At 41.2% G+C, this 11,905-nt stretch overlaps 1 protein-coding gene across 1 annotated transcript in view; it reads left to right on the forward strand.

Annotated features, from left to right (window-relative positions):
- JAM2 (junctional adhesion molecule 2) overlaps positions 1-10,830 on the forward strand; it is a gene marked incomplete at both ends in the record, with an annotated part of 39,740 nt that extends 28,910 nt beyond the window's left edge. The window contains 7 exons of the mRNA XM_084265375.1: positions 998-1,111; positions 2,319-2,471; positions 4,281-4,486; positions 5,993-6,095; positions 7,806-7,917; positions 9,693-9,726; positions 10,798-10,830. Of these exons, the coding sequence (XP_084121501.1) occupies positions 998-1,111; positions 2,319-2,471; positions 4,281-4,486; positions 5,993-6,095; positions 7,806-7,917; positions 9,693-9,726; positions 10,798-10,830 (755 nt within the window). The remainder of the gene's footprint in view (positions 1-997; positions 1,112-2,318; positions 2,472-4,280; positions 4,487-5,992; positions 6,096-7,805; positions 7,918-9,692; positions 9,727-10,797) is intronic.
- Positions 10,831-11,905: the final 1,075 nt, after the last annotated feature.

Genomic DNA, 11,905 nt, shown 5'->3' on the forward strand with positions numbered 1-11,905 from the left:
TGGACTACTAACACACTCCCTCTGCCCATTCACTGTCCCTGCCTTGACCCTGGGCTTTCTGCTCACTACCTCACCTAACGTGAGGTTTGATAGTGAACTGCACTTGCCTGCCGGCACGCCAGGCTTGGAGAAGATAAAAACATACACCACACACCCCCACCTCCAGCAGCACAAGCCCAGGTGTGCCTACACCCCCAGTGTGACCCCAGTTGCTGGCCTTAAAATTCATGCAAGTCACCCTGCCACCCCCCCAGTAACTGACACACGTGCTTTGAGGTTCACCAAGATCCGTGCCCCTTCCACCTGTTGACACAGAGACTCTCATCAGCTTGTTTGGAGACTAACTGTCTTTGTCATCATCTCTGTTAGTCCTTGTCTGTCATCTTTGTGTTGCTGTGGTTTTCTTGTCAGTGCTGCCTTTACCTATTACCACCTTTGTAGTGAACACATCCTGGATTGGGGGATGTTAGCAGAGCAGACTCTCACCTTCCACGTAACCATACAATACCCAATGTGAAATTGCAGTTAAGCATGTAAGTTACTTAAGGGGATATTTAGCCATCTTACTGGTAAGTTTTCTGTTCCAAGTCATAAATTTAAACAATTAAACTACTGATAGCGGATATAGAATGTCAGTTCACAAAATACTGATTCTAACAGCATTGGAGTCCTTTTTAAATGGTGGTCCGCTCTCTGAAGAGAATACTTAAACCTAAAATGACAGCAGTAATACAGAATCCTTGCCTGTCCTGCTAGTATGGGAATATCCAGTCCCCAACATCTGAAGTTTGATCCAAAAGCCACTAAAGTATGGGAAAATTAGTGTTTTCTGTTTCTCCAGTGTGTTTGTGTAAATCTGGATGGCATCGCTTTGAGAAGTAGATCTGGCCCTTGCTGACTGCTCAAACTCTTTTGAAGGGGGAATATCAATTTAATGGAGCCAAGCATGATGCTAATAATTTTCCCTTTTGCATTTTTTTTTCTTCCTTCTCCCTAGAGGCTATTCTTAGTTGTAAGCACAGATTTTCAAAAGGGATGAGCTTAAGGATAGAATGGAAGAAAATCCAGTCTCAAGGAGTCTCATTTGTCTACTACAATAATGAATTTACAGGTACAGTACTTTCAACTTAAACTGATGGTTTAACATGTCATTCTATAGCCTAGATATTGACTCTTTCTTCAGGAATAGCATCAGGAAAATGACTGAAAGAGAATGCTCTTGACTGAAAAGCTGTCCTTTTGAGGGAAGGAATGTTTCTGGGGGGTGGAGAGGGTGGGGTGGGGGAAATCTGAATAAAATAATCAATAAACAGTTACCTTTTAAACTTTTAAATATTAAGTTAAATATAATAAAACTAAGAAAAATGGTGCTGCACATTCCTTGAAACTTAAAAAAAATTAAAATGCTTTCAAATATAAACTCCCCCAAATTGCTGCAAGCTCTGCACTCCCATTCTACAAAGAGGCTTCTGAAGCCTCCTGTAGAGCTGGAGGCTTAGATATAAATAATGCCATAATTTTTACATACATAAAATATAAACTCAGCTGTATATTTTAAATTATTCATATTCTTCTCAGAAGTGGAATTTCTGTTTATATATTTGTAAAAGGACTTGGGAAACACAGGTTACTGGTACCTTGTACACAGTAAATGAAAGTTGAGAAGTAAAATACAATTTTGTTAGTTTGTAGAGCATGCAAGATGTGCTGGTCTCGCTGATGGACTTGGGTCTCTTTTCAACATACATTTCAGTTAGAGAGAAACTGGAACTCCTGGTTCTGTGTGTGCAAGAAACTTTAACTTCATAACAAGCTGCAGAATGAACAAAACCTCCTTGTGAGAGGTCTGATAGCAGCATCTTTGCTAAATCCAAAAAGTTTTTTGTGCCGAGTTAAAATGTCAGATACTTCACTGTGGTCTTATACAGAAAGAATTATGCAAGGGAATTAACTTAGTGATTACCATCACTCTAGTGGAAAATTATGGGGGGGGGGGGTTGGTTCTTTTTGATCAACTGACTACTACTATACAGTAGCTTTTCTTTGAAAAGTCTGCAGGAAAAAAAAGTATTCCATCTTCCAGCTAGAAAACATAGGACAGATGTAGGTATTTGAAACAGATTTCTTTGGGCTAAATGGACAAGTTGTGGAAGGTGCTTACTGTTCTGGGAGGAGGGTATTGTGTTGTTCCTTGGTGATTGAACATGGAACAAATGAGAAATCATTCAGAAATTGCATGTGATTTCAGAGCAGGCCAATGAGATGTAGATGTTTGCTATAAGCAAAGAGCAGAGAACTCTGCCTGTTCTCCCTTACAGGTGATCTCCGAGGCCGAGCAGAGATGCTGAATACAGGAATCCGCATTAGAAACGTGACCAGGAAGGACTCTGGGACCTACCGCTGTGAAATCAGTGTGAAGAGTGAAGAGGGGCAACGCCTGGGAGAGGCTACTATTACTCTCACAGTATTGGGTACAAACTAATTGTATTACTTGGGCTTCTGTGAAGAAATTGAGGGCTGGGTGACAAGGGGTGTTGAAGGTAGGGCTGTCCATACAGCGTGTGGGAGCTGGGTTTTTCACACTTCGGCTTTATTTATCAATACACATACACCTGTGCGTTCTACAGTCTGCTTCATGAGAGAGCTTTGCTTGCATTAGAAAGGAAGGTAACTAGTTTTTCATCGATTATGTCTCGCTCACTTCTCAGACTTTGCAAGTATGCTGGTTTATGTGATGGTGGAACTCCCGTGCCTACTAAATCTGGAGTCACTCAGTGATAGAAAACCTGCGTAAGCTCATCGCGGTGTTTGGCACTGGAAATTCAGCACCTGTCAACACTGATCAAATATTCCGAAGCAGCAGTTCATTCCAATATGCTACAGTCTCCTCCTGGTTTTGGAAGGAGAAACTGCTGCAGTGTCTGCTCAATGCCAGCCAGTGAGCTAGCAATCTGTGGATTTTATTTCCAGGAGAGATGATGTTGGCTTGGGGGTCTGGGGGGAGTGGTTGTTCTTTGTGGTTTTTTGTTTGTTTTCTTTCCCACTTGGGGAAAGGAGGGGAAAAGTAAATACTGAAAACATTCTTACATTGTTCCTGGTATTTTTTCCAGTGGATGAGTGGTAGAGGTTGGTAGCATTCCTCTTTTCTCCATATATAGAGAAAAGAAAATACTTGCTTTTGTAGTTTCTATGTTTTATTTTTCTATAAAACCCAATATTTTTAAAAAAACAATACATAAAGCTTCAAAGTCCTTTTATAAAGGATGATAAATTCCAATGAGGTAACACCACTTTTTTTTCTTCCACACTCTCTAGAGATTTCCTCTTTTAAATGTGGCTTCTTAATGTCAAGTTGAAATCTCAGAACTCAAAGGACAGAGTGTGTATGTGTGCTCACAAACCTTTTCTAAAGTTAATGGGAACCAGTTGTCATTTAACTTAATTTTTCTATACTTTTACCTTTTATTTTAAAAGCAGACAAGAAAAAACTACTAATGCTTGCTAAGGTCTCACTTGTGCTTTTAATGTACCATGCATGCCTCTTCACCCTTACTTTTTTCTTCATAGATTCAAGTTACAACAACAACAAAAAAATACTAGCTTTCTTTTCTGTTCACATAAGAGCAATTGGAGAAGAGAAGTTCATCTTTGCGGCAAAAGGAATGATCAGTTCTCCCACATCTGTATGTGGGAATGTTTGGTTTTAACTTAAACTGAAATTTAGAAGCCAATTGGTTTTGGGCCTCAGCCTGGGATTCACACAGTGGCTGTGATGGTGGCCTGGACAGTCCTGGCAATTCTTTCTGACAATTGTTTTTCAAACAAACAGTTGGCTACTACTTTTAATATGAAAAGTCTTTCTTCTTTTACTCCCTTTCACTTTTTAAATAGTGGAGTGGGGAGAGAGGGGAAAGGGGAAATTTTGGGATATGGATGCCCTGAGTTATCCTTCCTCTGTCTGAGAGCGAGGCCCCACATAAACAGGGCGAAACAAACTCTCTGGAGTTGGATGGGATGTGCAGATTGGAGACATGATAACACAGCATGTGGTGAGGGAGTCTGGGAGCAAGCCTCTTCCTTCCGATTTTTAGCAGCTCACAGATTTTACTGTGTTCCAGTAGCAGGACTACCATCACCCCCTTCCCCAGCACCTCTTTTCAGTGGACTGGCAGTTGCTAAGCATGTGCACAAGTGCTCACCTCTTCACCAGTGGCTGTCAAACTGTTGTCACATAAACAGAACTGATAAGACGGTGTAACAAGTGTGATTTCATTGTCCAGTTGCTCCAACTACTCCGGTGTGTGAGGTACCCAGCTCTGCAATGACGGGAACAGTAGTGGAACTGAGCTGTAAGGAGTCTGAGGGGTCTCCTCCATCTGAGTACCAGTGGTACAAGAACGGTGTAGCCTTACTGGAAAAGACAGGAACAGGCAGTGCTAGAGCAGCAAACATAACTTACACCATGAATAAAAAGTCTGGCACTCTGGTAAGTGTAACAACCGACTGTCATAACCAGCTATCAAGAAGACCCAAATTACTGTTTAGTACAGTGATGCATGGGGGTCTTAATCCAAAACTGCACAGGGTCTTTGCTGGAGATGAATGTCATGCTGAAACGTGTGCTTAAAGCATGGAAGGTGGTTTCTGCCTCAGAGCGAGGACAAGCCACAGGTGCTGAGTGGTACAGACTAATGGGGTGAGTTGAGTTGCAAGGCTGCAGTAATGACAAATGGGCAGATACATTCTGGAATATACGTGACAAATTTCACCTTGTCAGTTAACTACTGCGAGGTGAGAATGATCTCTTTGTATGTCAACAGAGTTGTGTTTGATAGCCCCTGAAAATCTGAAACAGCAGCTTACACACGTCAGTGGGAGCACAGCCCTGCGGGGGCAGTCCGGGCTGCGTGCAGTCCAGCGGTGTTTACAATTCCTAGTCCAGTACTCGTGAAGTCAGTGGGAATGAGTCAGGGCTTTAAGCCTCATCTGGGGTTTTCCTGCTTAGTTGTTTGATTTTTATTTCCCCCTACCCTGAGCTGGCAGTCTCTTTCTCATCCCCTCCCTCCCCCATGAGCTGATCCTTCTAAACAAATTGATACGTGTCACTTGACAATGCATCCCAAGTAGTATTTTTCAGAAGAACAGAGTTGCTCAAGGAACGCCCTGCTTTTGTGCGTGACCAGCCTTGGAAGCTGAAATGTGACTAAGCATTCAGAGGTGCTGTGGATCTTTCAGCACACTCTGGAGATTAGGTGGACTACTTTAAAACTTACAAGATTTTCAGACATGATTAGTAATTTTAAGTATGGGATATTAATATATTAAAGGGAAAAAGGTTTACAAGTCCAATTATTTTAAAAATAAATACAGAGAAACACTGGCATTGACATGAGGTCAGTCTCTGTCCATCTCTTGCTTCCTCACCTTCATTTTTACAGTAATAATATTTGATAATGCAGCGCAGGTTAGTTTTTCCTCCATTGGAAGAAGAGACAAAGTGCCATTTCTGGGGACTGCAAAAAAACCCCATGAAATTTCTATGGGAAATACTTTTTGGAGTACATTATTATTTTTTTTATTTTATTGTTTTGGTAAAATAAAATGCTTTGATTTCATGGATTCTGAGATTACAGCATGTCTAAGAAAACAGAGTTTGCTGATAAGTTCTTATCCCCTGAAAAAGAACCTTCTAGTAAATATGCTCCCTCTGGTTAGAAATGTCCATCTAAAAGACCCTCTTAGACCAGAAGCTGAAGCTAAGGATCAAGGAATGTGACTAGGGAGATAAATTATGAGGTTGAACTAAACCCAAATTTCTCATTTTCTTTCAGGGCTTTTTTTGGGGGGGAGGAGGGGGGGTGGGGGGCTGGAGGAGGCAGCTGTTTGTTTCTTCGTTTGTTTAAACAAAGAGAACCCTGTTCACGTGGCAGAAAATTGACTTTTAAAATTTTTTTTTCCATTCTGATAGTGCTTTTGGACTCTGTTTTAACAGCTATTTAACACAGTTACAAGGAACGACACTGGAGAGTATTTCTGTGAAGCCTCCAATGGGGTTGGACTGTCTCAGAAATGTTCTGTGAAGCGGATGCAAGTCGGTATGTGTCAAAGCAAAGAAGGGTGCAGAACAGTCTTGCAGTAAGAACGATTTTATAGCATGATGCAATAAAATAAGCTAAGATGGCACTGAATTACACCTTTTCCTTTGATTATGGCACTGGGGAGGTGGAGGGTGGAATTATAATAATATGACTTCTTTATATGTGGCTGTTTGAAGGATTTCTGTCTTACAGCACAGGCATACCTCGCTGCATTGCACAGAAAAGCAGCTGGTGTAGTACCTGAAAACTATTGTAGTAGCCAGCCTTTAGGTTGCTGAACACTGAACTTCACACAACAGCTGTATCCATGAGACATCCTTAATATTTGAGAAGGCTTTTGTGGAGGCTGCACGACATAACGCCCCAGTCCACCGAGTTGTTTTCTTTATGAAAAGCCTCCTTTTGAGATGTGCTCATGTGAGATCTTATCCTAACAGATCAGAAATGTAACTGAATGACTCATACCTGCTAGAGGAACCCTGAAGAAGTCAGTGTACCTTAATTTTATTTTTTTTTTTAATCCTGCTGTGTTTCTTTTGTACTTGAACAGTGTAGGCAAAGTGTAACACTAGTCAGCTAATAAAGAATTTAGCAGGGGTAGGGTGGGGGGATGGGAAGGGGGAGTCTGTAGTAACCCGAAATGTATGAATGTTTTTGCAAAATAGAAAGTTAGCTCTTTCAGGTGTGGTAGAAAAGCAGATGGTAAAGAAATGTTGAAAGTTTCTAAAAGACCCTAACAAATACTGCACAGAAGTCCATGTCCAGGTATTCCATAAAGCAGTTGTCAGTTGTCTGGTGCTTTACTGGAACTTAACAGAATCACTGAATCACAGCTTTTGATGCATTCCTGGTAGATTACGAGCAAGTGTTCCACAAGCTACCCAGGCAGAACCTTTCTGTTGCGGAAATACCCACCAAAGTCCTGAACTGTCTTGTCAAGGAATACACAATAGTTGATTGGTTTTGGGGTAACATTCCTGACTGTGTATTAATATATGCTTAAAGTCAGGATTCAAACAAGTAGCTGAACATGTAACAGAAACCTATGGAGAGGTTTCTGCTTGGTGGTGGTTTTGTTTTTTTCCTGGAATGGATGATCATCGGAAGCTCTTAGTGATTCTACCAGGGAATGTGCACGGGTCATCACCTTCAGAATAAAAATGGCTAAAGGTTTTGGTAGCCCAGTGAAGAGCTTAACTTTAGAGACCTGAGTTAAAGTAGCTGTTGGCCTTCATTGTCTTGAATTTTAAAAGCCTTGCTATGTAAAAAAGCATTGAATTGTAAATAACTCTCCTGAATTAGTTCTTCAGGACCTGACATTGCTATCAGCCATTCCAGCTATTTTATGCAATCTAACTATATTTAAAACACTTCAGACTTTTAAAGATTTGAAGATATTTCCCCTTAGACTTATGACCTGAAAAATACTTACTGGAGTAGGTATTCTGAGGAGCATGTATCCCGTGATCCATCTTACTCTTTCCTGACTTTTGATCCCACCCAAGCACCCGTGTATCAAGTACTCCCCTTCATGTGCCTGTGCTACAGCAGTGCTACATCTAAGTGCTACTAAGTAACCTGTGCAGCTTGGACCAAGGACCACTTGCCCATACCAATAGGTGCCTGTAGTATTTGGGGGGGTGGGGAGGAGGGGGAAATCCAGTCATGGAACTGTTTACAGCATGGAACTATGTTTTGTGATTACAGATGATCTAAACGTAAGCGGTATCATCGCTGCTGTAGTAATTGTGGCTCTGGTAATGGCATTGTGTGGCCTTGGAGTATTTTATGCCCAAAAAAAGGGCTACTTTGCAAGTAAGTAAAACAAAATTGCTCTTTCCTTGTGTCTTTCTGCTGACTGCAACATGTCCTGTTCGTGTGGGCACTAACTCCCTGCTACCAAAGCTAAAGACACTACAACAGCAACTCTGTGCAGTCGTTTTTATTCTGCCAACTTCTGCAAAGATACTCCAGCAATGACGTGGAGAGGTCTGTGCAGAGGCATAAGGCAACCGAACAGCAGTCCAGGGAAAGCTGCCAGCCGACCCCTGGATCCTGGAGCATCTCAGCTCCAGTTCTGATGGGGAACGGCAAAGAAAGGCAGCGTAAGAACAAGCCGTGCAAGGTCATTTCTAGTCAGTCTAGAAGGTCTGAGCGGCTGAGTTCAGGTGAGGGGAAAACTAAACTACCGGCTCCCTCTTCTGGGTCGTGACAGAAGTGCATTTGGAGAAAGCAAGCTGGGCTTTTCAGGTTGCAAAAAGCTGGGCGCCAGGGGAACCCTGCGCAGGGTTTAGAAAGCGGTGCCGGCCGGGCCCAGCGCGGCAGGAAGGGGGGCCGCACGTCGGGGGGCTGAGAGCGCCCATGGCCTGCGAGCAGGAGGCGAACAGAGCTGCCGCTCAGGAGTTTCACGACCTCTGAAAGCAACCCGCTCCGTTGTCGCTGTTGCTGAAATGTCACTGCACCAAAATTACATTTACATTCAGAAACCCTTTCTAGAAACTGTGGGGCTAAATAAGATGCAATAAGTATTTCAAATAACTTTATATCTGCTAAGAAAGGGTTCTTATGCTATTGTTGTTTTTCTTTTCCAGAGGAAAGCTCTTCCCAGTAAGTATCTTCATGCAAGAAGTACACAAATCACTGCAACTTCACGTACATTTCTGATGATTTGGTAACTGTGGTGGTTGTAAAAGGCCTTTCTTGTGGTTCATGTACAGTGGGGTTTTTGAATGTTACAATAAACTCGATCCTATATACCAGCTGGTTAGAACCAGTTAGAACCAGTGTGCTGGGCAGAAAATGAATTAAGCGTTATTACTGTGATAAATGTAGAGATGTGGCTTTTTATACAGTTATATAGTTGTCAACCCTTTTTATATAGTTACTACCCCTAAGACAGCTACTGGCATGCATTTGTCAATTCTTCACTCTAGACAAAAGACGATCAGAACCAAATTGAACTGTCCTCATACTGACGTCTACAGATTATTTCAGGAAATGTTTTGTAAAAATACAGCTGGTGTAAGTACATCGTAAGCTTTCAAAACTTTCTGAGGGCGTCTGGTCTACTCCTTAGATATGTGTTTATTTCATGCATTAAAATTTCTTAGTTGGAAATCAGAATTCCTCAAGCTATTTTGGTGCTCCCATGCAAGGTTAAAAGTGTATGCTTCATTGCAGCTTGGCCTATTGTTTTCCTTTTTTGTTGTTTTTTTTATTCTAAAAGTTTCTTAACACTGGTAGGTAGTAGCAAGTTAAAAGAAAAAAAAAAGCAATGTATTAAAAAGAAATACAAATGTTACTTCAAAATACCATGTGACTTACGCCAGCCATGAACTAGACAAAAAGAGTAACTGGAAGTCTTGAAAAGACAAGCTGGGGAATGTAATTTGACAGGGGTTTATGAGATGACAGCTGTCTAAAGGCATTCAATGGATTTATTATTGTAACTTTTTTTCTAAGATATGGACAAACTCATAAGGCTTGCTAGAAATCTGGAAAAATGCATTCATAAATGATGTTATCAAAGGGTTAAACCTAGGACCAGAAAAAAGTCACTATTTAACCTCTGTTCCTTTCCTGTTCCGGTAACAGAAAGAAGACCAACTATCAATCTACAAGTGAAAAGGCAAGTATTCAGTATTCAGTAGTGTTTAAAAAGCTCTAGCTATTTTTGTAATTACTTGGATCTGTGATGTTTTTGTGTAAACCTGCCAAACCTTACCTGCTACCAACACCTGGAGACACCTCAGCTCTGTTTGCATGTATAGCTTGTTACTCAGTCTCAAGTGCCATACAACTACAGCACCTTGCTCTGTGCTCTGCCATCTCTTTACCCACAGTAACTGGATTTTTAACTGGTTGCCTTTTACTTACTACTTCCTACACCTCCCTGTTCTATTGGCTTGGTTCATTTTTTCTTTCCTATTTTCATTATTATCTTCCCTCTGAAGAGGTAACACCCTCTTTGGCTTATCTCTTACTGTCCACTTAATGATGCCTTTTCTTGTGAAGGCTTCCACTTTGTCTTTCTTGTACATTTAATCAAGGAAACAAACTCAGACAGTCCATGGCAGCAGTGACAGAAAGACTGGGCCTTAATTTCTCTTAAGATTAATGTGGGTCAAAAGGCATGATCAAGTATGGAAGCTTACTACTTTTTTTTTCTCCCTTTCCTCTGTGAGAGGGCTCAAGGGCTTTAATTGCACATAGGCTGCTCCAGCTCTTACATTGCTGCAAAAAGAGTGAAACTCCAGGCTTCCAACTACAAGCAGTGTACTTCACTAGCTATAGTTTAAGACTACAGTAGTAGCCTTAAAATCTCACCAAATGCCACCTACTTCTTTAATCAAAACAACATACTGAATACCTTGCATGTATTCCTTCACCTGGTATGTATAAGAGAAACTCACTGGGGCCAAGGATCTGGTTGCTCTGGAGCAAACTTTGAAGAACTGTCATCAGTATTAATGCACTTACAAATCAGATGTTCAGCAGAGCTGTTTGATACTTGTGTATTTCTGTTTTGTGTAGCAGCCCACGCTGTAAACTTTCCTTTCTGGGAAAGAGTAAATATCACAAACAGTGCTTCAGGTGCATTTCTGTTCAATCTCTTGGTTTCTTCTGAAATGTACACTAAATGTTAATCTGGTTAAAATCTTTGACCTCTTGCTTATGTAATCTTTTTTGCTTCATTTAGGATTTCAAGCATACCAAGTCCTTTGTTATTTAGAAGATTTCAGCCTCTGTGAGGGACATCAAATGACTACTTGTTATACAAAAGTATCAAAGGGATCTTTTGACCTCTACTCTGTAAATATTGTTTCCATGTACTACATGCTGAAACCAGAAACTGCAAATGTTTAGATATAGTCAGCCTGTCTATGACTGCTTTTTAAAAAACACATCTCCCCCCACAAATTATTTAAAGATAGCACTAAACTGAATATATTGAATCAACTTATGTGAACATAGCCTTCTCACTTTGTTCATGAATGTGTGCAGCAATACAGGAGTCACTTTTAACAGCCCAAAACAGGCTACACAAATAGCTTTCAGGTGACCTTGCTACCGCGACTTCAACTGCTTGTCTCCACCACCATCAAGGACTCAAACTCTCCTGACACCCTGAACTACTGGTACCTTGCCATTGAACTAGACTTGCCAAAGCCATCTGCAAGTGCATGACTTACCACGCACTTAACCTCACTGCTCTGTCAGAATACATCTTGCTGTAATTGAGGGTAAAGCAGTGTTTTGCTGTCTAATAAAAAAAGCCTACAGCACCTCTTCCACAAGGAAGTAACTTGCATTCTGAAGAAAAATCACGCCAGTGCAACTCAAGCTGTAGTATTTGGGCCCTAACTGGTGAAATGTCACAAATAAAGTTCCTCAGAACCCAAAATGTTGGTGTCTGTAGTTCAGTTACTGAAGTTTAAATCTCCCAGCCTTGTTAACAGGTTATGCTTCAAACACTTGTGTGTTCACTGATGCAGCATAAATGGATGTATTTGTGCCTATGTTTTTGGCTGTACAGGTCCATCACCTCCATCAGGATTTACTACACTTTAGGGTTTGTGGTGTTTTTTTTTCCTGCAGAAGCTTTCAGATGTGACAAACTCAGAAAAAAAGTAGCTCCTTCTTTTGCACCATTATCAGTGTTACACCTTCTCAGCACTAAAACGGGGCTTGGCAAAGGAGTTTTTGCAGTTAATGTTAAGAAACATGACTCAGATGCCTCATTCTCAGAGCTGATGCCCATAGCTAACTACACTCACCGTACAGTTAAGAACTTCACACTTCTGAAA

Source organism: Gallinula chloropus (genome assembly GCF_964237585.1).
Source record: "Gallinula chloropus genome assembly, chromosome: 1".
Classification (NCBI taxonomy): domain Eukaryota; kingdom Metazoa; phylum Chordata; class Aves; order Gruiformes; family Rallidae; genus Gallinula; species Gallinula chloropus.